Genomic DNA, 26,107 nt, shown 5'->3' with positions numbered 1-26,107 from the left:
TCGCCAAAAATTCCGTGATGGGTCTACAGAAGTGATACCAATGGAAGCCGTGGTCCATGCACAGATCCCCCAATTCAAACATACCGTACTTTCCAGACTATAAGCTGCTACTTTTTTCTTGTTTTGAACCTAGCGGCTTATACAATGATGCAGCTCGAGTATAGATTTTTACGGGCTAACGTCCTCCAGGGGGCACTCTAGCAGGAAGCGCAAAAGTGAGACAGACAGGAGGAAGAGGTGATGAAGAGGAGAAGTTTGAAGCTGAACTTTGAACAATCATTTTGCCTGTCATGCACAAACCCTCATCATGGAAAACACACAAAGAAATGCATATGATGCAGCTTTTAAGTTAAAAGCAATCAATCTGTCTGTCTAAGAAGGAAATAGAGCTGATGCATGCAAGTGCCACTGAGAGCGACAACGGAAGAGAGACGTAGAAGGAGTGTGAAGGAGCCTCTCTGAGGATGTTCAACTCTGACACTGAAGAAGACGACTGCAGTGGTTTCAATAAACAGAAGGAAGATGAAGATAGAGATTAATGACTTTTCTGGGTTTTTGAACCGGTCGTGTTCCTGCCGTTTTACTGCCGTGTTACAGGCACTGTTTGGAAAAAAGCAGTGAAGGGATGGAAATAAATATTTATATAATCTTTCTGTTTACCATCTTTTCGTGTAAATATCTCATGTCACAACGTAGACACCTGCAGCTTATATTCAGGTGCAGCTTAGATTCTGTTGGGTTTCTGTAAATTGGCTTAGAGTCTGGTTTTGACCAACTCTATATATAAAGTGTCATGAGATAACTTTTTTGTTGCGATCTGGCGCTATATAAATAAAATTTGATTGACTGAGTGATTTGATTGGTTTTCCCCTGTAAGTCACTTTGGAAAAAAGCGTCTGCCAAATGCATAAACATAAACACATATTCAGGTGCAGCTTATAGCTTGGAAAGTATGGTAACCGCATGGGGATCACTCCTCTTACATGGTCTACGCACGCACACATGACTGATGCCTGTCACTGACTTACATTGGTATCACTTCTATGGGACCATCATGGAATTTTTGGCGATTCCGTGATACCATCACAGATTTGAGGTAGGGAGCAGTGCATTGCATTGTGGGCTGCTCCCGAAAACGGCATGCTGACTTCTGTTGTCTTTAGAAGCTTTACCCAAAAATCCAAATCGAAAATTGAATTTGGAGAGGAAAAAAAAAAAAATCGGGATTTAATTTTTGGCTAAAATCGTGCAGCCCTACTTTACAGGGTTAAGCCAACATGTATGTGGAATAACACATCATCATATATATTGAAAACATGAGCAAACCTGCACTTTTATCATTTGTTTTCTGATTCACCTTATTAAAGTATGTAAGATTTAGCACATTTAATGTCTGAAGCAGATGTTTTCTAAGACATTGTAGAGCCTGATCCCAGACGCACAGACGTTCACTACAACAAACAAACAACAAAAACCAACTGTACGGTGCTACATCCAGCCCAGACTTGTGTTGTCGTGGTCACCTGTGGGTGCATCCAGGTTTCCCTTGTATGTGAGCGTCAGCAGACCGTCGGTGGAATACTGCAGGGTCTTCTCCACTCCCACTGGGCTGAGGGGGTGTCCGTCCTCCAGCTCACATCCAGCCATACCCTGACCACACTCTGCTACATCTGAGCAGATATTCACCTGCAGATCAGAGGGAACAGAAATTAAACTTCTGCTGAACAATCAACACTTTAACCCTTTTAAGACGATTGTGTCACCGGTGCCACATTTTTACCTCCACTGTCATTCAAATTACTGTAACTCCATTTGCACTATTGATAATATCCTGAAAGCTGAGGTTGGCTTCTTTCTATTGGTCTGTAACACATTAGGGTAGAGGCCTGCATTGGCTGAGGGGGAGGGGTGGAAGTGGGCGGAGTAGAGAGCAGCAGAAGGCAGTCAGTGAGAGACAGATGAAAGATTTTTATTACTTTTAGCAGCGTTTTAGTGAGGTTTTAGAAGTGTTTTTTTTGTGAATTCTTGTAAATAGCTGAATATAATAGTCATAATTCTGTTTTGTAGTGTTCTGCTATTGTGTTTTAGTTGTTTTTTTCACTTTTATCTATGTTTTTCTGATTTATATACTTCACTGATAGCTGTATTTTAGCTGTAAAAATGTAAATGTATCTGTACAAAAAAGACTATCACACAGGATCAAAATGACTAGAAATAACTAAAAATAACAAGAATACAGACACAGAATGATCTAAACAAACTAAACTGTTTGAGCACATGGAAAATAGGTGAAGGTTTATTTCCCCAATTTCATAAAGTTTAGTTCTGCACATTTACAGTTGCTTTTCATAATAAATATGATAAAAATTCAAGGCCATTTTTCTATTTTTTGCTATAACACACTGTTTTAACTCTTTCAATGCCATGGGCCGATTAAATCGGCTTTACGAATACAACCTGTAAAGTGCCACGGGCCGATCAGATCGGCTTTGGAGAACACGCCATATTTGTGTACAAACAAACCATCCACCCCCATTTCTTTCTCACATTTCGATGACGTTCTTTCAAATCTTCTTGCAAATTACGATCAATAATGAATCGGCTGCGTCCGGTGCGTTTTGAATCTAAGTAGCAATCGGTTGGATGTTACCGAGCGGTTTTTGACCAAGGAAGAGCTCGCGTTTCGTTTTCTGCTTGGGAAATTTTATGAATGAATTTATGAATGAAATCATATGCAAATTAGATGGCCATTTTGTAGTAATATCGTAAACACAGCGATCTGTCAAAACAGTCCCATCTGCTAGAAAATGAGTTCTGATGACGATTCAGACTTCGATTATAAAAACGACGCGAAATACTGAAAAACGGCCAAATTCTGTGGCACTTTTAAGGCTTATTAGCCCCTTAACTGTCTGGCACCGAAAGAGTTAAGCATTTCTTATGTATAATAATGATAATTAATGCCCAGATATTGAAAGGTATGTTCTTCCTGAAAAAAGCTGCAAAAGAACTGGCAAAAAAAAAGCCATTTTCTGGCCCTTTTATTGCAAAAACAACACAAAAAAACTAGGCTTGTTATAATAATAGTCCTTATAGGGTTAACACATCTTATATTACACATTAGTATAAATTGTCTTACCAGAAATTCTTTTCCATTTGCAGTTGTTTTATATCCAGTTTTAGAAGCAAGAGGCTGAAGGTTGAAGTGAAATCCAGTGTTGGGGTCGGTTACAGCACAGCTCTGAGGAAACAACAGCTGAAGGTTTAGTCTGGCACCGTTTGTTTTAATAAAAAAATAAATAAATAAATAAATAAAATCACATTTATCATATCGATCGACTGTTTTGTGGAGAAGGGGTGGGATTAAATAAGTTATACTTCCTCCCACTCCTTTTCAAATGCGCAAATGAAGTCGTACCTTGTTTTCATGTATATGTACAGGTTTTTGTTTAAGTTTGTTTTGTTTTCTATAATCTGTTTCATTTGTAAAGACTAGCTGGGATTACTTGGTTTTGTTGCATATTCAAAATAAACTAAACTAAAAACCTGTTCCATGCTTTACCTTTAACAACACAGAATAAACTGGAACGCTGCCTTACGTTATTATTGTTGGTGGTTTTGATGGCGCAGGCCGCTCTCGTCTCCCAGATGAAGAAGGCAGTGCAGTTCTGGTACATCAGAAACCGCGGACCCTTCGACTGCACGACGCCAACAGAAAGAACAGTCGTCACATCTTAGACACGTCAACATGGACAAACTGCGCTGGTTTACTGACTCACCACTGTCCCTCTGTCGCACACCAGGCGGATATGAGTCGTGTACGTCAGCTTCTGGCCGTCAGACATGCACACGGAACCGTCGGTGAACTCCAACAGCAGACGGTCCGGACCCTCGATGATGGGCCCCCGCTTGGACTCGCCCATGTTACTGACCGACACCACCTCCTTTGGATACCCCTGAGGACAGAGGGGACCAGAACGGGACTTTGAATCTGATGTTAATACAGTACAGATTTAACCCATAGGGCTCCACGGTCACGGCCCCAAGACTGAATCACATGACATATTCAATACGTCATAGCGCCGGAAGTCGGTCATGTAGACCACTGGGGAGAACTGCAATCGAAAGTGTGGACTTGAAACACTCTCCCACTTTTTATTTGATATTGATAGCGCAAACACAACCGGAGATATGATGTTTTGAACCCAGAGCAAATGAGCGATATAGCGTTATTATAGTGATATAAAGCAAGAGTTATATTTCTGACCATATCTTTGTCATTTTTTTGTCCTTTTTCAAAATCCAATCCAATCCAACTTTATTTGTAAAGCACTTTAAAACAACCGCAGTGGACTAAAGTGCTGTACAGAAGAATAATAAAAACCAAAATAGAAGAATAAAATACAGAATAGATTTAAAGACATAGAAGAATAAAATACAGAATAGATTTAAAGACATAGAAACTGTGCAGAAAAGAAAACTGCTGTACAGAAGAATAAATAAAACCCAAATAACAATGACTGAAACTGCATCCTATGAATCTATGCTTAGTAGATTAAGTGATGACAGAGGGAAGGGGGAGACCCTTTGGGACATGTTTTGGGATTACATAAAAGTAGATAGGTCAGTATGTATGAATATATGAGCGCATGTGCAGGTGTACGTGTCTGTACAGATATTTGGTGGTTGATGTTTTTATGTAGCCGCTTTCTTTTGTGTTTGCTGCCTGTCTATTTATTTTTTATTTATTTTATATTATTATAAGTTTTCTAATTTGTTTTTTTTTTTTTTTTTAACTTTTGATCTTTTGTGTTTGTGAGATGAAGCCTATGTCGAGTCTGTCTCTAGCTTGAGCTAAATGTTGATTGTATACTACATGTTCTTGTGTGCCATGTACCAAGGTCTTAAAAAAAGTTCTATAAAAACTTGAATTTCAAATAAATAAATAAATAAATAAAACCCAAATAAAAGAATAAAATACAAAAATAGACTAAAAAAAAGGAAAAAACTGGCAGAATCTGCAGATTCTAATCCAGAGACTGCATTAGCATTACAATTAAGGGTGAGAATGACCCCCACCTGAACCGGAGGACCGGGTTGGGGGAAGAGAAAACTGGAGAAAACGCCTACGTAAAGATATGACTTCATGTCAAATATTTGAGTTTAGTTTTAATTTATTACAATTTTAATTGTACATACCTAATATTTGGAACCAATATTCACTTTTAAAGTCTTTGAAAGGGTTCATTAAGCATCTTTGTGTTATTTATGCAATAAATTATATACATTTTTCAAATCGGATTTTATATTTTTTGTCCTTTCATGTTGATATAGTAGATTAAAGTGAAAAAATAATAGACAGATGATATAGATGAAGGTGTGCTGAAAAAAAAAAGATACCAAGCATGGGTATAGTAAACATTTCTTTATATAGTATATAAAGACAAACTCAAAAGTAGTCAAAAATGGCCAAAAAAGGCTCAGACCGATAAGGGTTAATCACACCATTGTATTCATGGTCCGTATAAGGGAATTAGTGCTGGACATAAAATTGAATGCACACATACTGGTGAAATTTGTGCAAATGTGAATAGTTTAGGTGTGCACAGAAGGAAGACATACACAAATATTCAACAATTATTCATAAGAATAAGACAACAGTGCAAATTTGATAAGGCTCATGTGCAGGGGACATTTTAGTAACTGAATTAGGCCAAAGCCCAAATCTAGTATTTTCAATTTAGATATACACTATATGGACAAAAGTATGTGGACACGATGAATTCAGGTGTTTCTTTTCTAACAGGGGTCTGGGATACAAAACAATAATGACAAATGTCAGAATATAGTTTTATATTGGGATAAATATCATTGCACTGGTTAGTTTGTTATTTTTTTTATCTATGATGATGATTTTAAATGTTCTATCTCTAAGTTTCAAAAATACTTTTCGTGCTCTGACTGTGAACAATATTTTTTTTTTACCACAGCAAACCAGCTACTTTCTTCCCATCTCACTTAGGAAAAAAAATCTTCAATTGAACTTTAAGGAAATATTGATATTTTTATCTCTAATCCTCATGAACAGGACATTTTACAGCTGTAGACATGATGTGTCCCAATACTTTTGTCCACATAGTTTATTCATTTTTTTTCTTTTATTTAAACCTGCCACCACCACCCCTCTGTTGAAGACAACTTTATTTTTAATGACCATATAGTTTATAAACATCCATATTTCCTTAAAATGTACTGTTCATTGTTGAGAGAACATTCTGGCTGCTACAGACCTGGTCACTCGTGTACTTCATCTGACACACGGAGGCGTGGCGGTCGCAGCCCAGGACGGGGTTTAGAGGTCGACAGATGTTGATGTAGTACTTCTTCCGGTTTCCGATGTCGGACAAATCCATGGCCTGCCAGTTACTCCTGGAGGAGGAGCGCGACAAGCTGAAGGCAGAAGAAGAAGACTGGTTAGGTGAGTCATTTAAAGGAGTGATATTGAGCTTTTTTAAATGGAATTCTTCATTTTCCAACATTTCCCTGTGGTCTCCATAAACTGTAAATGCTCTGCTTGGGTCTGAATTCTTCATTCATTCAACTCCACAGGTCCATCTTCAACCCTATTTCTGAGTAATGACACCAGAAAGGTGGTTTGGAGCGCTGGCCCTTTAAATGCACATGAGCCACTTCAGGCCCCGCCCCCTCCAGGTTGTTGGCTGTGCTGCTCTGTCCCGTTCAACCAACAACTGAACATTTTAGGTAATCGGCTCCAAGTTTGGACATATTTTCAGTTTTTACTACAACTGCTGCTGCTGACAAACAATTATGTCGTACTGGAGACATGTTCGTCTGAAGTCTGGACCTTATATGTGCAAATGTCGTGACGTAACTAGTTATAAAATGTAACAAATTACGCAGGAATTAAAACAGGTTGTAGAAATCCACTTGATTTTTTGCCGGAATAAATATAAAGATAGTTTTGCAGCAGCTGGAGGGTTCAAATTCAAACTGTATGAACTATTAGGGTCCAAATACACAAAGAAATGAACCAAAGACAATTATAATAAAAGTGGGTTTAGACAAATATGAGCCCTGTTAAAGTGTTTTATAAATTATTTCCTTATCCAAACAAAGCATGACTATAAGACTGATGCATTTCCTGCCCACATCACTAGATTTATAATACACAGGAAGCAATACTTGACTTATTATTTTTATACATAACACATAGTTTTTATAAATATATTTATTCTATCTTGTATAGAATTTCATTTCATAGTTTTGTCAATTCTTATTCATTTCTACGTGCACTGCTTACGATGTATTTATTTATTTATTTTTTTGTTTTGTTTTTGACGTATTTCCTTCTTTTAATTAATTTTGTTTATTTATGATTGTATATCATATTAGACACTGTAAGTACTTTCTTTATTTCAAGTCTTTGGGGAGGCCCACGATAAACCACTTTGGTTTTTGGCTTCCCGGCATGTCTTTTACTGTTATTATTATTATTGTCTTGTATATGTCGAGGCCCAAAACGGAATCTGGCCCGATTCAGAATCGGGCCGGCCCAGAATAGAATTCTATTCTAGGCCGGCCTAGAATGGAATCCTGCTGCTATAATGTTATTTTTATACCATGTTTAATGCAAATGATCTAAATTATTACAAAAATCAATACATGGAATTTGCAAATATGTGAAAAAAAAATGAAACAAACAACATTTTAATTGTAAACTATAATACACTTTATTTACAAATAGAACCTAGTGGTACTCCCCACCAATATATGGTACAGTGAAATCGACTGAAATTGACAATAGTTACTCAAGGTATGTGAGACTGAAAATGTAAAATTATGACAAATTATGGAATTATGGATCATTTGCATTAAACATGGTATAAAAATAACATTATAGCAGCAGGATTCCATTCTAGGCCGGCCTAGAATAGAATTCCATTCTGGGCCGGCCCGATTCTGAATCGGGCCAGATTCCGTTTTGGGCCTCGACATATACATGCGAATGAACAATAAACAATAAACAATATATATACTGCTGCCTCCTGAGCCAACTGCATCGAAATTTCATTTTAGGTGTAAACCTGTAATGACAAATAAAGTCTGTCTATGTCTATATTATACAGTATATGTTAACAGAAAACACAATGTTCGGGTAATTAGCTAAATACAGCCTACATAGCTACAGAAAAAGGGGGGAAAGTCCTTTTATGCATTTGCAAAAGTGGTGATTCCAGTGGAGACCCTCTTACTCCTGACTTGCCCTGGTACCGTCTCTGTTGCCATGGTAACACCTCGTAGCAATATAGACATTCTATACATCTGCATAAACAGAAGCAGGTCAGCTAAAAGCGCAACAAAACAATTTTTTGGAAAACAAAACACAACTCAAACAACAAACACTTACAACTGTGGAAAAAACTATTACACCACCCCTTGTTTTCTTAAATTTTTTGTTCATTTTAATGCCTGCTCCAACTAAAGGTCCATTTGTTTGGACAAATATAATGATAACAACAAAAATAGCTCATAGTAGTTTAATTTCAGAGCTGATATCTATCCATTTAACATGTTTTCTTGATAATAACCAAAATCACTTCAGTTCTTCCATCAGTATCTATGGCATTGTACTGACAAAAACAGTGCTTTTAGACATTCCATGTTTTCTTTTCTGTCTGTTTTAGTCACATGATACACACAGGAGTTAGGACTGGATTGCAGAACCATTATTTTTGATGACTTTGGATGGTCTAATAATTTTTTCCGTGACTGTAAAATGTGCAAATATGTAAACCAGTCTAACAGTCTGAGCGTATGTCAGGAATAATTTAAGAAAATAACAGACCAATGCGACAAACTTTGTAGTGCTAAGCTAACACGAAACAGATCCAACAGTACAAGGATTATTTCTAAAACTCACTGAATGAGACAAATTAAAGCAAAAATCAAGATCACATTATGAAGAGACGATGATGAATGTTGTTTTATATTTGCTGTGTTCTGATCGTTTACATGTAGCCGTTCATTACCTGGATAAGTCGTACTGGTGCAGAGTATCGGGATCGGTCACCAAACACTCATGAGGCCTTTCAGGACAAGCGTAAGATGTATACCAGCGGAAGTTATACGTGTAGTCATCCTCAACCTGAGCTCAGAAAAAAAGAAGAATGAGAAAAAGAAGAGATTTATTAATTAATTGCATAGCTGCTTTAGCCCTTTAACCCTTGAGTCATGATTCCAGGTAAAGGTGCTGCTGTGAATATGTGTCTGATTCAGGTTCATAAAAGCTGCTGTGAGTATGTGCTTGTCCAAACAGCAGTTACATGGTCGAAAAAAAACAAATAAAATGAGCAACAAAATGAACAAAAACAGCCAAAGTGATCAGTAAAATGAACAAAAATGGATAATAAACCAACAAAATAAGAAGTAACATGAACAAAATTGAAGAAAAAATTATCAAATGAAAAAGAAAATGTAGAAAAATAAACAATATAAGCGACTAAATAAACAAAAATGAATAAAATATTTACAAAATACTAAATAATGTGGGAAAAAATACGCAAATAAATGAACTAAAATGAAGTTAAAAAAAATAAAATAAAATAAGCAACAAGTATTTGAATTTGGGCCTGTAGTTTCTGTTTTGGTTCTTTTTTTTTTTTTTTTCTAAATCAGTCCAGCTGCTTTTTGACACCTGGTTGAACTCCAAAAAGTAGTTACACAGTAAAATAAATAAATAAATAAATAAAATGAGCAACAAAATGAACAAAAACAGCCAAAGTGATCAATAAAATGAACAAAAATGGATAATAAACCAACAAAATAAGAAGTAACATGAACAAAATTGAAGAAAAAATTATCAAATGAAAAAGAAAATGTAGAAAAATAAACAATATAAGCGACTAAATAAACAAAAACGAATAAAATATTTACGAAATACTAAATAATGTGGAAAAAATACGCAAATAAATGAACTAAAATGAAGTAAAAAAAAAAAAAAAAAAAAAAGCAACAAGTATTTGAATTTGGGCCTGTAGTTTCTGTTTTGTTTCTTTTCTCTAAATCAGTCCAGCTGCTTTTTGACACCTGGTTGAACTCCAAAAAGTAGTTATACAGTAAAAAATAAAATTTAAAAAAAATAAAATGAGCAACAAAATGAACAAAAATGAATAATAAACTGACAAATTAATACGTAACATGAACAAAATAAACCACAAACTGAACATAATTATAGAAAAAAAATTATCAAATGAAAAACAAAATGTAGAAAATTAAACAATATAAGCAACGAAATGAACAAAAATGACTAAAATATTTACAAAATACTACATAACATGAAAAAATACTCCAATAAATGAACTAAAATGAAGTTAAAAAAAAAAGTATTTGAATTTGGGCCCAGTAGTTTCTGTTTTGGTTCTTTTTTTTTGTCTAAATCAGTCCAGGGGCTTTTTGACACCTGGCTGAACTCCAAAAAAAGCAGTTATATGGTTGAAAAAAACAAATAAAATGAGAAACAAAATGGACAAAAACAACCAAAGTGACCAATAAAATGAACAAAAATAAATAATAAACCGCAAAATAATAAATAACATGAACAAAATAAACCATAAACTGAACAAAACTGGAGAAAAAAATATTAAATGAAAAACAAAATGTAGAAAAAAAAACAATATCAGCATCTAAATGAACAAAAACGAATAAAATATTTACAAAATACTACATAACATGAAAAAATACTCCAATAAATGAACTAAAATGAAGTTAAAAAAAAAAAAAAAAAGAATAAAATAAGCAACAAGAATTTTAATTTTGGCCCAGTAGTTTCTGTTTTGGTTCTTTTTCTTTTTTAAATCAGGCCAGGGACAGCAACTAAATGAACAAAAATGAATAAAATATTTAAAAATACTAAAATAATGTGGAAAAAATATGCAAATAAATGAGCTAAAATGTAGTTAAAAAAAAAAAAAGAAGAATAAAATAAGAATTTTGGCCCAGTAGTTTCTGTTTTGACCTTTATCCAAAAAAAAAACAAAAAAAAATCATACATTCAGAACGCTCACCACAGACACGTCAGGGGTTAAAGGGTTGAATGCACCACATAACAAACATATGCAGATCCAGTATGTGTTAAAAAAAAGCGAACACTAGACCCATTTCAACACTGAAGATGAAGCGGAACGCAGCTGTTTTACCTGGAACTCGGGTCTTCCAGCTCCGGCCTCTGGATCACAGAGGAAAGATATGAGTGTGGATCTGTGAGTGTGTTGTTTGTTGTTGTACTGGGAGCCGTTTTTGTATATCAGCTGGATGAGGCCGTCATAATACAACAGATGGGAGTTGGCTTCACCAAGGCTCCACGAACTGAAAAGGAAAAGAGGAACGTAACAGAGTCCTGAATTATCATCATCATCATCATCTTCCATGAAAGCGGAAATAAAGTTTGGACATGTTTACAGAAGAAGCACATGTTCTCATCCTAGTTTTGTCTTATTCTATCCCCAAGATGAACATAAAAACGGAATAATTGCAACCAGATTCTATTGTTTTATCATATTTCCAATACGTTACATCAGGATTACTCTCAGTACTGCTCTGCAATCACTTAAATAAACCAAAAACATCAAACCACAAAAGGACATTCTGTTTATTTTTCTCTTTGTTGATCTACTGTACTTGTCATTTTTTTGTTATCCAGAATTGCACTGATAAAACCTTCAATATTTTAATTAAACCAACTGTATTATCATATTTGAATCCAGATTTTTTACAATTAGAAGATGCATAACAGGATATTGGGATGTGACGATGAGATTATGGGTGTAATTGTCAAACTCATTTTTTTCAGGTTCCACATTCAGCCTAATTTGATCACCAGTGGGTCGGAACAGTAAAATAATAACGTAACAGCCTATAAATAATGACAACTTCAAATTTGTCTCTGTTTTAGTGCAAAAAAAAAAAAAACATTAAATTTTTAAATATTTATATGTACAAACTATCCGAACAAAAAAAGATGTGAATAACCTAAAAAAATTAAAATTTCCTAAGAAAAATAAGTGGAATTTTAACAACATTATGCCTGAAGTTACCATTTATACATAAATACAATATAAATATAACAATAAATAACAATATAAATGGATACACAAAACATTTGCACTTAATTTTCTTTAGACATTTCAGGTTGTTCATATATGTTCAGGTTGTTCACATTTTATGACTAAAAAAAGGATAGTCTGTTAATGTAAATAATTTCATATTTTAATGGGTTTTTTTTGCACTAAAACAAGGAAAAACTTGGAGTTGTCTTTATTTATAGGCATAATGTTACCATGTTTTTGTTTTTTCCACATTAAACAAAAAAGAAAATTTGTAAATATTTTCAAGAAATTATGAAAATCTTTACATTTACAAACTATCAAAACAAAAAAAATATAAAATGTATTTAGAAAAATTAGTGCAATTTTAAGACTGTTGTGCCTCAACTTATCATTTATACACGTGTATTACTGATTGGAGCTATAAATGTACAAAACATTTAGTAACAGACAGAATTTTATGAATTTTTACATTGTATTGTTAAAGGATAATTTGTAAATGTAAATATTTACCTCCGCCAAGAAGGTTATGTTTTTGCTAGCGTTGGTTTGTCTGTCTGTCTGTGTGCAAGATAACTCAAAAACTTATGGATGGATTTGGATAAAAATTTCAGGAAATGTTGATACTGGCACAAGGAACAAATGATTAAATTTTGGTGATCTGCCTTGGTGGAGGTCTGCACTTTCCAAGCGTATTTCTACTTTTAGAATTTTGTGTTCCTTTTTTGCACTAAAACAAAGAAAAAATTGGAGTTGTCATTATTTATAGGCTTAATGTTACCATGTTTTTGTTTTTTCCACATTAAACAAAAAAGAAAATTTGGAAAATTTGTAAATATTTTCATGAAATTATGAAAATCTTTACATTTACAAACTATCAAAACAAAACAATTTAAAAATTTCTTTAGAAACAGTGCAATTTTAAGACTGTTGTGCCTCAGCTTATCATTTATACACGTGTATTACTGATTGGAGCTATAAATGTACAAAACATTTAGTAACAGACAGAATTTTATGAATTTTTACATTTCATTGTTAAAGGATAGTTTGTAAATGTAAATATTTACCTCCGCCAAGAAGGTCATGTTTTTGCTAGCGTTGGTTTGTCTGTCTGTCTGTGTGCAAGATAACTCAAAAACTTATGGATGGATTTGGATAAAAATTTCAGGAAATGTTGATACTGGCACAAGGAACAAATGATTAAATTTTGGTGATCTGCTTTGGCAGAGGTCTGCGCTTTCCGAGTGCTTTTCTAGTTTCAGAATTTTATGTTCTTTTTTTGCACTAAAAAATTGGAATTGTCATTATTTATAGGCATTATGTAATGATGTTTTTGTTTTTTCCACATTAAACCAAAAAGAAAATTTGGAAATATTTTCATGAAATTATGAAAATCTTTACAATTGCAAACTATCAAAACAGAAAAGAGGTAAATAACCTGAAAAAACTGACATTTCTTTAGAAAATTGAGTGCAACTTCTCGTTTATACACGTGTATTACCAATTGGAGCTATAAATGTACAAAACATTTAGTAACAGGCAGAATTTTATTAATTTTCACATTTTATTGTTAAAGGATAGTTTGTAAAGGTAAATATTTTTAGAATTCAATGTTATTTTTTATATTCTTTTATTCTATTTATTTTTTTGCACATGTAACAAAGAAAAAAAAATTGGAGTTGTCATTATTTATTGGCATAATTAATATTATTTTCACATTAAACCAAAAAGAAAATTCTTATTCTACTTGAGGACATATTATTCTGTATGTGGAACCTGAAGTAAAACCAGTTCGACACCATTGACTGTTAATATCTTCAGTGTCATTTTTGCACTTTGCTAATTCACCCACAGGCCAGATCGGAACGTTTGTGGGTCAGTTTTGGTCCACGGGTCGTATGTTTGACACCCCTGCTCTAGTCCAACGCTGTGCCGAACCCTTTGTTATTGAACGTTTAAGAGCAAACCTGAATAAAAACACCAAACAATCCCATCACATGGACAGATATGAGCAGGTTTAACTCCTAACGTCCTACCTCTTCTCCACCTGACACGCTCCAGCCTTTTCAGGACAGTTGGCGGCTTTGACGGGACCGCAGACGTTGATGTAGTAATCGTAGTTGCCGCTGGTCAGATTGTAGAAACCACCGTCAGCTTTGGACAGAGGAGACAAGTCGAAAGAAAAACCTACGAAAAAAACAAACAAACAAACAAAAAAAAAACAGAGGATGATTAAAATAAAGCGATGAAGGGATGATGAGCCTGGGCTGTTTCCAATAAAAGTGGGCGGGACTTTGATTGGAGGAGAACTCGACTAATTCAATCCAAGTCCAGATATGACTTCTGTCAGTGATCAATAAGAACGATTTATTTATTTTTATTTATTTAACCCTTTCATGCATGAATTATGAGAACCTTAATCAAGATTTTTTTTTTCCTGAGTGTTTTTATTCCTCTTTAGGCATGGAAAAAAAACAATGTGATTTTTTTTTTTTTTTTTTTTTTTTTTTAAATCAACCTGTTTTTCATGGAGTTACAAAAATGTCCACTCAGCTACACCATGAATTTTATTCTTGAAGCAAAAAAAGATGGATTTAAAACCCAATATCATAAAGTGATATGAAAACAGTGAAATGAAACCATGTTTAATGCAGCTAATCTGATGTTTTCTCACATTTTAACACATTCTAACTCTAGTTATTACGCACTTCATGGAGATAATATGCAAAAAAATAAATATTAACAACTGATTTCCACTCAAGAACAGCAAAGTTACAATAATGGTATGAATTGCAGTTCATGAGATGATGCATAAGTGTCCACTGTGTTGGTTGATATGGAACTAAAACAACAAAACCCATGAATATACAAGAGAACAGCTGGAGAGTAACTGTCCACTGGAGTGACCACTGTGCATGAAAGGGTTCATCTTTATTTAAGCAGGAAGTCCCTTAAGATGAAATCTCTTCTTCGAGGGAGACCTGACCAAGAGGCACATCAGTACGATACAAATGAACTAACAGAGTATAAAACTACAGACAATTAAGACAACATAAAATGGCTAAAACGCTAAAAACCAGTTTAAGAAAAGCAGTTGCACACTTCTGTTAGACAGTTTGACAGAAGAGATTTGAATTCACCCGAGGTAATGAAATGCTGAAGCTGAAGTGAGTTTTGCAAATTGTTCCATGACCAAGGTCCATCACAGGAAAAAGCGGTTTTACTAATATTATATTAATATCTGTAACCATTTACATGTTAGAAACCATTAAAATATGGATCAATATGTAAAGACACATTTTTTAATATTTCAAAACTTCATAAAAAATTTGAGAGGAAAATATAGAAAGGAAAGAGCTTTTGGGGGGGGGGGGGGGGCTTTGCCACATATGTGTTGACAATATCTACTTTAAATATGGATACATCCTCCTGAGATCCAAAACCGTTTTTCCACTGTGCATCTCTGCGTTCACCTGTTTCTGTACATCTGAGGGCATGATCTGAGCGGACACACTGAACATGTGACGCGTCCTCTTACCGGCCTGTTCGTCCTTCACTTTACAGTCGTCTCCCTGCGTCTTTGACAGGACGCAGGCGGCGGCGGTGTACCACTCCAGCTCATAGACGCAACCATCAGACGAAACGCTGCGGAGGACGGGAGCGCTCTCATGATCCCCTACGAGGAGGGAGGAGGAGGAGGAGGAGAAGGAGGAGAAGAAGAAAAAAGAGAAGGAGGAGGAGGAGAAGAGGAAGAAAGAGAAGAAGGAGAAGGAGGAGGAGGAGGAGAAGAAGGGGAAGAAAGAGAAGGAGGAGAAGAAGAAGGAAGAAGAGAAGGAGAAAGAGAAGAAGGAGGAGGAGGAGAAGAAGAGGAAGAAGAGAAGGAGAAGGAGAAAGAGAAGGAGAAGAAGAGGAAGAAGAGAAGAAGGAGAAAGAGGAGAAGGAGGAGGAGAAGAAGAGGAAGAAGAGAAGGAGAAGGAGGAGAAGGAGAAGAAAGAGGAGGAGGAGAAAGAGGAGGAGAAATAGGAGAAGGAGGTAGAGAAGGAGAAGAAGAAAGAGGAAAAGGAAGAGAAGGAGAAGAAGAAGAAAGAGACGGAGGAGGAGAAGAAGAAGAAGAAAGAAGGAGTGAATCAAATGTCTGAAAACAGCAGCATCATCACAACAGATGATCAGTTAAATCCAGAGCAGAACTTCCACTTAGACAAACTTTACTGATGCACAAGGGGAATTATTTGGCCACAAGAGTTCAGTTATGTAAAAAATGTGTATAAATAATACAATAATAATATTAATAATAATATTAATAATAATAATAATAATAATAATAATAATAATAACAAATAAAAAAAACTCTTCAAAAACACTAGCAAAAAACAAAAAAAGGAAAGTGTGGAGAGATAAAAGCAATAATAAATAATGTAAATAGAATACACTAATGAAGCAGAAAACACAGATTTGCATTTGTACAAATCTTCAGGAAATGGAAGTAAATACACACCGTATACATACCTAATAAAGCACAAAAAAGAACAAAATAAAGTAATGGAGTAGAATCCGAACAGCCTTTAGTGTCATTGTAATGGAGTACCTGTCTGCGTCACTCACCTGGTTTGCACTTGAGTGTTAGAATTGTCTGTGTTCTGATCTTGTGGCTGCAGATGTCTCCGTTGGTGTACACCAGTCGGATGTCGTTTCCTGTTCTAGTCTTCTGTGGAGACGACAGGAAGCTTCCCAGGCTAATAGGCCCGTTACTCTTATCTGAACAACACACACACCATCAGTCAAAAGTAATGGAGTAATATAAGCTCTAAATAATGATGAGGATCTGTCTGAACCTGGTGCTAAACCTTTAGGTGCAAAATATTACATTTTGATTTCAACATTTCAAACAGCTGTAGTTTGGAAGTGGTTACAGATAAAGTCATACAGTAAATGAGAAAATACATTAGATATGACCCAAAGTTTATGAAGGGAGTAAATGCACTCATCTAATTTGCATATTGTGATGTCACCAGAGCTCCTACAGGTTTCTACATGTTAAATTTAAGACTTTTTAGGACCTTTTTGAGACTACTTAGAGCAGAATTTAATGCCCATTTACAGCCTATTTCACAGGCATACTAGCAAAAATTTGTGATTCCTAGAATTTAGGAAAATGTATTTATTTACTCCAACGCCTTGATTCCCACCGTTCCGAGCCTTTTCTCAGCGGGGGCTGCAAAGTTAACGATAATCTGTTTTTCTGAATTTCAGTATAAAATGTCAGGTTGGAACAGGTGGAACTGAGTCGACTAACGTTCCTTTCTTTGCAGTTTGGACATTTAACAGACACATTTAAACACAGCAAACAAGTTTATGGCAACATAACTTAAGACCTACCATATCAAATTTAATAAGTTCTTCTTTTTACTTAGCTTTTCTTTTTATTAATACAATACAATGTATACATTTAAATACAGTTCAAGAAGTGTCTTTTCCTTTTTCTCAGCCCAGTGACCTTATCCTGAAAATAAATGAACTTAAACATCAGTAACAATAAGTTTTAGTATCTTTTGATCTAAGCGACAGAGTGGACAAATCTGTCCTTATCTATCCAAAATAAACTAAATCACATCCAAACTTATATATATAATTCTGTGCTTATCTATCCTAGCTAAAACTAAATCAAATCTAATGTTATATATATATAATTCTGTGCTTATCTATCCTAGCTAAAACTAAATTAAATCCAGTTTTATATATATATATAATTCCGTGCTTATCTATCCTAGCTAAAACTAAATCAAATCTAATTTTATATATATATAATTTTGTGCTTATCTATGCTAGCTAAAACTAAATTAAATCCAGTTATATATATATATATCCGTGCTTATCTATCCTAGCTAAACCTAAATCAAATCTAATGTTATATATAATAATTCTGTGCTTATCTATCCTAGCTAAAACTAAATTAAATCCAGTTTCTATATATATAATTCCGTGCTTATCTATCCTAGCTAAAACTAAATCAAATCTAATTTATATATATATAATTTTGTGCTTATCTATGCTAGCTAAAACTAAATTAAATCCAGTTATATATATATATATATATATATATATATATATATATATATATATATATAATTAATTCTGTGCTTATCTATCCTAGCCAAAACTAAATTAAATCCAGTTTTATATATATATATAATTCTGTCCTTATCTATCCTAGCTGAAACTAAATTAAATCCAGTTTATATATATATAATTCTGTGCTTATCTATCCTAGCTAAAACTAAATCAAATCTAATTTTATATATATATATATATATATATATATATATACATAATTTTGTGTTTATCTATGCTAGCTAAAACTAAATTAAATCCAGTTTTATAACGCCAAATCACAACAAAAGTTATCTAATGACACTACATTTACAGCTGGTCAAACAGACTCAAACACAAACACAGAGCTCTGAATGCGTTTCCCATTTCTTGACTCTACTTCATTATCACTAATATTATAAGAGACAAATGTGAAAACATGGCGGACGTTCGTACCCACGGCGCAGATGGCGGCGTCCTCTGGGCAGCCGGCGGCCCCTCCCACCTGCAGGACTTTGTGACAAACGTTGAGGTAGAAACGCTTGGAGTCCTGCGTGGATTTAGCATCGACCGCCTCCCAGTTCCCAGAGATGTTGGACTCTGAGGAAACAGGAAAACACACAGAGGACGTTTGGTTTGGTTTGTATTAGGGATGTAATGATTACTGGTATAACGATAAACCACAGTAAAATTGCCAACGGTTAGTATTATCGTTTAAATTCTAATTATCATGATAACCGTGTTTGATTACCACACTTTTCCAGAGAAAACGCCTATGTAAAGATCTACTTTTATGTCAAATATTTGAGTACAGTTTTAATTTACTACAATTTTAATTTTCTATACCTAATATTTGGAACTAATATTCCCTTTTAAATCTTTGAAAAGGTTCGTTAAGCATCTTTGTGTTATTTATGCAATAAATTATATACATTTTTCAAATCAGATTTTATATATATGTTTTTATGTTTGTTGTCCTTTTATGTTTTTATAGTAGGTTAAAGTGAAAAAATAATAGGCAGATGAAACAAATGTTGTGCTGAAATAAAAAAAAGATACCAAACATGGGTATAGTAAACATTTGTTTATATAGTATATAAAGGCAAAATCAAAAGGACTGAAAAACAGACAAAATAGGCTCAGACCACTAAGGGTTAATACTTGAATGTTTCTGCAACAAAGGGTACATTGTGCCAATTATTTTATTTATTTTGTTGTTGTTGTTGTTTATTTTTTTTAAATACAACTTGGTTAAATTATTTCAGTGTGTGTATAAGTACTTTTTGAACATTTGGAGCACAATTTCATTAATACCGTGATAATAATGATCACCGTGATAATTTTGGTCACAGTAACCGTGATATGAAATTTTCATATCATTCCATCCCCAGTTTGCATTTTACAGAAACAGCAGTTCAACCTGGATAGAAAGAGTTCCTGCCGTTTTACTGCCGTGTTACAGGTACTGTTTGGAAAAAAGCAGTTAAGGTACGGAAATAAATACTTAAATAATCTTTCTGTTTACCATCTTTCTGTGTAAATATCTCATGTCACAACGTGGACACCTGCGGCTTATAGTCAGGTGCGGCTTATATTCCGGTGCGCCTTACAGCCCGGAAAGTACGGTACTAGCTGAGTATTAGGGGCCATGAAAACACATTTCCTACAAATACAGGGTGACACAAAAAAACGGGAACTATTTAACAATCCAATAAAACCAAGAGTGATGGAAGAAAAATATTTTATTCGTAGTAATTGAAACCTTAAAACATGCCATTTAAGAAACAATGATGGAATTTTCATTTTTTAAAAATTCCTTCCTGTAGATGGCGTCCTCCTGTACGAATGCATTCTTGAAATCTGCTGTTGAGATTCCTCATTGACCGCTGCAACATCTCAGCTGGGATACTGGGAATTTCATCCTGAATTCTCTGTTTTAACTCATCCAGAGTTCTTGGTCGAGTCGTGTACACTTTACTCTTGAGATAGCCCCACACGAAAAAATCACAAACGGGCAAATCTGGCGATCTAGGGGGCCAGGGAACGCTACCGAATCTGGAGATCACACGGTTACCGAACAATTCTCGCACAGCCGCCAGTGGTTACTAAAATGGGGGTGTGTTTACTTGCTCAAGGTCACTGTCTCACAGTGCTGCCACTGCTCATGTCTGCCAATACGCACTTCAAAAATTCCCGTTTTTTTGGGTCACCCTGTAATTTTAAAAAAAATGAAAATTCCATCATTACCTCCGCCAAGGAGGTTATGTTTTTGCCAGGGTTTGTTTGTTTGTTTGTCTGTTTGTTTGTTTGTTTGTCTGTCTGTCTGTTTGTCTGTCCATTAGTGTGCAACATAACTCAAAAAGTTATGGACAGATTTTGATGAAATTTTCAGGGTTTGTTGGAAATGGGATAAGGAAGAAATGATTAACTTTTGGGGGTGATCCGGAAGAAATCCTGGATTCTGGATCACTTTGAAATTTTCGTTAACATTGTGGTAAATGGGGCCAAAATTTTCGTTTCCCAATATCTCGCTTAATTATTGACCAAAACTCATGAAATTTAACTCAGGAATTGACAATGGGGTCCTCTATCACATTTCAAAGGCTGATCTGGATCTGATCCAGAAGGCGGATTTTATTTTAAACTAGAAGCACTCGGAGAGCGCAGACCTCCGCCAAGGCTGATCAGTGGCCCCCCCCGTGGGCCCCCCCACCCCTGATCACCACCAAAATTTAATCATTTCTTCCTTATCCCATTTCCAACAAACCCTGAAAATTTCATCCAAATCTGTCCATAACTTTTTGAGTTATGTTGCACACTAACGGACAGACAAACAAACAAACAGACAAACAAACAAACAAACCCTGACAAAAACATAACCTCCTTGGCGGAGGTAAAAATAAATGTAGGATTTGTATCACCGATTATGTGGGGAATTTTTGCGCTTGGCGGAGGTCTGCGCTCTCCGAGTGCTTTTCTAGTTGTTTCTTAAATGGCATGTTTTAAGGTTTCAATTACTATGAATAAAATATTTTTCTTCCATCACTCTTGGTTTTATTGGATTGTTAAAAAGTTCCCGTTTTTTTGTGTCACCCTGTACATAAAACATATCATCTCAGAACAATGCCACAGATATGACCCTTCTGTGACACGACCGACGAGTCCAAACAAACTCACCGGGATACCTGGTAAGAGGTGAAAGGTCATAATGTTTGTTTTCGTCTCTGACCCGACACAACAGATCCTCCTTTTCTTTGATGCAGGCGTACGGCGTCTCCCAGTCGAAGTAATAGGTGCAGTCGGTCTCTCCTGCAAAGACTGGATTCCCCTGTCCGGCTGCAGGATATTTATGAAGAATTATGAAGTATTTCTCAAACAAGGTGAACTTTATATGAACAATATAAAAATATAAAAATGATGATAACAGGGTTTAACCCTTTCATGCACAGTGGTCACTCCAGTGGACAGTTCTTCTCCAGCTGTTCTCTTGTATATTCATGGGTTTAGTTGTTTTAGTTCCATATCAGCCAACACAGTGGACACTTATGCATCATCTCATAAACTGCAATTCATACCATTATTGTAACTTTGCTGTTCTTGATTGGTTCTTGAGTGGAAATCAATTGTTAATATGTTATTTTTTGCATATTATCTCCATGAAGTGAGTAATAACTAGTATTAGAATATGTTAAAATGTGAGAAAACATCAGATTAGCTGCATTAAACATGGTTTCATTTCACTGTTTTCATATCACTTTATGATATTGGGTTTTAAATACCTGTTTCTTTGCTTCACGAATAAAATTCATGGTGTAGCTGAGTGGACATTTTTGTAACTCCATGAAAAACAGGTTGATTAAAAAAAAAAAAATAATAATTCAATCACATTGTTTTTTTTTTTCATGCCTAAAGAGGAATAAAAACACTCAGGAAAAAAAATCTTGATTAAGGTTCTCATAATTCATGCATGAAAGGGTTAAAGCACAGGTGTCAAACACGCCAAAACCGGCCCGCCCAAGGGTCCAATCTGGCCCATGGGATGAATTTATGAAATGCAAAAAGTACACTGAAGATATCAACAATCAATGGTGTTAAAATCATTTTAGGTCAATTCAATGTAAAATGGGTCAGACCAGTAAAACACTATCATTCTAACCTATAAATAAAGAAAACCACCAATTTCTCTCTTTGTTTTAGTGTAAAAAAAAAAGGTAATATGACACAAAAATGTTTACATTTACAGACTAGCCTTTCACAAAAAACTTCAATAACCTGAAATGTCTTAAGTGAAGTATGTAGAATTTTCCCAATAATCTGCCTGTTATTACATGTTTTGTGTGTTTGTAGATCCGCTGTGATCTGTAAGTTACGATGCACATGTACAAATGACAAACTAAAGTGTCATATTGCTAAAACTGCACTTATTTTTCTTAAGAATTTTCAGGTTGTTCATATTTGTTCATGTTATGTTCAAGTAGAGTTTGTAGATGTAAACGTTTTCATTATGGAATTTGACTTTTTCCACTCAGAAACAGAGAGAAAACGTTGGTATTGACATTATTTATCAGTTCATATCCTATTATTTATATTATTTTACTGGTCTGGCCCACTTTAGATCATATTAGTCTGTATGTGGCCCCTGAACTCAAATGAGTTTGACACCTCTGGTTTAAAGTCTAGCAGGTTGAGAATTTCTACAACAGTTTGCCTTGTTGTCATTTCAGTGTAATATCTAATGCTACCACCAGATGGCACTAAAATGTCAAAATCTGGCATTTTTTGTCTTAAAGCTCCAAATACTTGATTATTTGATGTTTGTCTTACATATATTCTTGTTGCACTCAAAGTTGATGATGGTCATTCTCTGGAAGCCTGACGAACACTGATCTCCGTCGGGGTAGATTAGAGTCAGGTCTCCGTCAGAGTAACTGCAGATGAAACAAAGAAAAAGGTTATAATAGTTTAGGATTTTTCATTATAGTTTAGTTTTATTTAGTTTTAACTTTTTTTTTTTCTCTAATTCAGTTAGTTTTAATTAGTTTTTCGAGCAGGTTTACTAGTTTTTATTAGTTTTCGTTTTTCTCTAAATGTTTAGTTTTAATAATAATAATAATAATAATAATAATAATAATAATGGATTGGGAAGTCTGGGCATCCCTACTTAGACTGTTACCCCCGCGACCCAGCCCCGGAAGAGGCGGAAGATAATGGATGGATTGATAATGGATTGGATTTATATAGCGCCATTCTGGACACCCAAAGCACTTTACATTATTGGCCCATTATTCATTCGCCCTCACATTCACACTCTTAGTTTAGTTTTAGCTTTTTCATATCTTTTATTCACATAAATCCCAGACAGGACTCTGCTGCTTCTTCCTAACTTCAGTCTCCATGTTTCCAGGTAGAGTGGGGACTAGAAGACGACTCTAAACCACAAGTGACAAGAAGTGATGGACCGTGAAGTGTCATATGGTGCCGCCAGCTAAAATTGCTCGAGCAAAATAAATCGATTTCATAATAACCCGACGTTGACAAAGACAAAATCAAAAGGAATTTTATCTGTAATTTTTATCAGTTTTAGTTAGTTTTGTAAGCACACAATACAGATTCAGTTAGTTATCGGTTTTTCTTTTGATTATAGTTTGTATTTATTTCAGTCACGAAAAAGTTTTTTCAATCCTAGTTTTCGTCTTTTTGTTAGTTTTCGTTAACGATAATAACCTTGCAAAGAAGATATGACTATTTATCCCACTGTGGGGAAATTTCTGTTTAACAGCAGCAACATTCCAACACACAAGTGCAGAGAAAAGACAGGCAGAAAAACAACAAACGAGTGAAAAATGAAAAATAAGAAATTTGGTATTTACATAAATATTTATATATATTTAGAATTAAAATGAAATATTATTGACATATTTACATTGTGGTTGCACATGCACAAGGTGTGAAAAACAAACAAACAAATATAACAGAGGTGAAATCAACATAATTAGAGGTTAATTTAGTTACATGAGCAGATCCAGCAGAAATACTCTGAGCTAAACAATACATGATCTCAAAAGTTCTAACTATTTTGTGTTTCTACTTCTCTTTGTTTGGAATTTTACTCTATAACTGCACATGTGGGTCAAGTAACTAACAGTAGAGGTTGACGTATTGATTGAATCAATCAGAATTGGAATATTGTATTAATTCAAGGGGGATATTGTGTGTTTCAGTTGCTCCATTCAGGTAGAATAAAAAGCGGCACAAATAAATAAATAAACACACAATTAGAACAGCAATTTGAATAATATGTACTAGACAATATATCATCAATACATACATAAATAAGTGTGCAAAAATATTGTTATGTTATTAAAATGATGTGGTTACAGTGGAATTAATGATGGTTAAGATTCCTATTAAAAACGATGCAGAATCTGAATATGCAAATCTTGTCACTTCTACAGTTGAAATCTTGGACATAAATATTGTATAAATGTTTTATGTTTTCCCTCTTCTCATATTCGACAACAAAACCCCATAATGAATAGGAAAAAAAAAAAAGTAAAATAAAATGTTACTACACTTACTAAGGTTAAACATTTTAGAGTCTATTCAATAAAAAAACAATAGTTAGAACTTGAAGGTTCTTGTTTGGGGTTTGTAAAACATATTGTGTATTTCATATATAGCATTTTTAGAATTGAACAAGGGCAATTAAACAATCAATAAAAAGCTAAATAAGCGAATATAACTTTGCCACTTTTAAAGTTTTATTGCCATGTGTTTCCATCCTGCTACGAGAAAACAAATCCCTCTTGTCTGAATGAAAACAGTGCAGAATTAAACAGTTACGTTTCAGTTTCAGGTGAAAAAAGTTGTTTTTTGTTTTTTTTTTTGTACAGAATCTTTACTTATGTTTATGTTTACGCATTTGGCAGACGCTTTTTTCCAAAGCGACTTACAGGGGAAAACCAATTAAATCACTCAATCAATCAAATTTTATTTATATAGCGCCAGATCACAAAAAAAGTTATCTCTTGACATTTTATATATAGAGTTGGTCAAAACCAGACTCTAAGTCAATTTACAGAAACCCAACAGAATCCAGAATACAACAGAATACTTAATGCACAGCTGCAAAACCCTCAAACAGCTGTAAAACGAATACAAAAAAGGTGACCTAAAACTAAATGGACAGCCTCTGAAAATGCGTCAGTGTCGACAAACAGACAGACTTTACCGTAGCGTCTGGTTCTGGAATCTTCCGGCCACTTTCTTTATGTCTCCGCTTTTCTTCACCTGGCAGGACGATACGAACTCTCCCTTTCCGGCGCATTCCTCCGTGTGGACCGCTCCGCACACGTTCAGGTAGTACATGTAGCTTTCAGGACTGTCGGTGGGTCCAGAATGTGCGTAGTACAGCGGGTCTGCAGCTGAGCACATAAAAACCACATCAGAATCTGGTTTTTGAACCCTATTAGGACTACTATTATGACAGGTCTGAGTTCTACAGGGTGGGGAAGCAAAATTTACAATATTTTGAGGCAGGGATTGAAAGACAGTGCATGACCAGTTAGTTTATTGAAAGTCATGAGAATTTAAATCTTCAAATCCTATTTTACTGCATTTCTAACGCTCTTGTTGTCTACCTCAAGTTCAATTGCCATTTTTCTCATGGATTTGGTTGGATCCTTTAGGATTTTGGATTTGAGAGCTTTAATAAAAGCTTTGGTAGGTTTTTTGTTGCTTCCTCCACTTCCAGACTTTCTGGTAATAGTTTTGCTCATAGTCATTCTCTTCTTTCCATTATAAACAGTCTTTATGGACACTCCAACTATTTTGGAAATCTCCTTTGGTGTGACGAGTGCATTCAGCAAATCACACACTCTTTGACGTTTGCTTTCCTG

At 34.7% G+C, this 26,107-nt stretch overlaps 1 protein-coding gene across 1 annotated transcript in view; it reads right to left on the bottom strand.

Moving 5' to 3' along the window:
* Nucleotides 1–26,107, bottom strand: part of igf2r (insulin-like growth factor 2 receptor) — a 131,786-nt gene that overhangs the window by 63,557 nt on the left and 42,122 nt on the right. Inside the window, exons 9-22 of the mRNA XM_030128409.1 lie at nt 25,441–25,633; nt 23,034–23,137; nt 21,387–21,545; nt 18,666–18,809; nt 16,725–16,877; nt 15,661–15,798; nt 14,159–14,309; nt 11,217–11,385; nt 9,051–9,166; nt 6,291–6,450; nt 3,780–3,956; nt 3,600–3,698; nt 3,140–3,241; nt 1,524–1,686 (exon numbers count right to left, since the gene is read on the bottom strand). Coding sequence (XP_029984269.1) covers nt 1,524–1,686; nt 3,140–3,241; nt 3,600–3,698; nt 3,780–3,956; nt 6,291–6,450; nt 9,051–9,166; nt 11,217–11,385; nt 14,159–14,309; nt 15,661–15,798; nt 16,725–16,877; nt 18,666–18,809; nt 21,387–21,545; nt 23,034–23,137; nt 25,441–25,633 — 2,028 coding nt within the window. The remainder of the gene's footprint in view (nt 1–1,523; nt 1,687–3,139; nt 3,242–3,599; nt 3,699–3,779; nt 3,957–6,290; nt 6,451–9,050; nt 9,167–11,216; nt 11,386–14,158; nt 14,310–15,660; nt 15,799–16,724; nt 16,878–18,665; nt 18,810–21,386; nt 21,546–23,033; nt 23,138–25,440; nt 25,634–26,107) is intronic.

The sequence above is a fragment of the Sphaeramia orbicularis genome, chromosome 24 (genome assembly GCF_902148855.1).
Source record: "Sphaeramia orbicularis chromosome 24, fSphaOr1.1, whole genome shotgun sequence".
NCBI lineage: Eukaryota > Metazoa > Chordata > Actinopteri > Kurtiformes > Apogonidae > Sphaeramia > Sphaeramia orbicularis.
The sequence above is the reverse complement of the archived record's forward strand: the minus strand, read 5'-3'. Positions and strand labels throughout refer to the sequence as shown.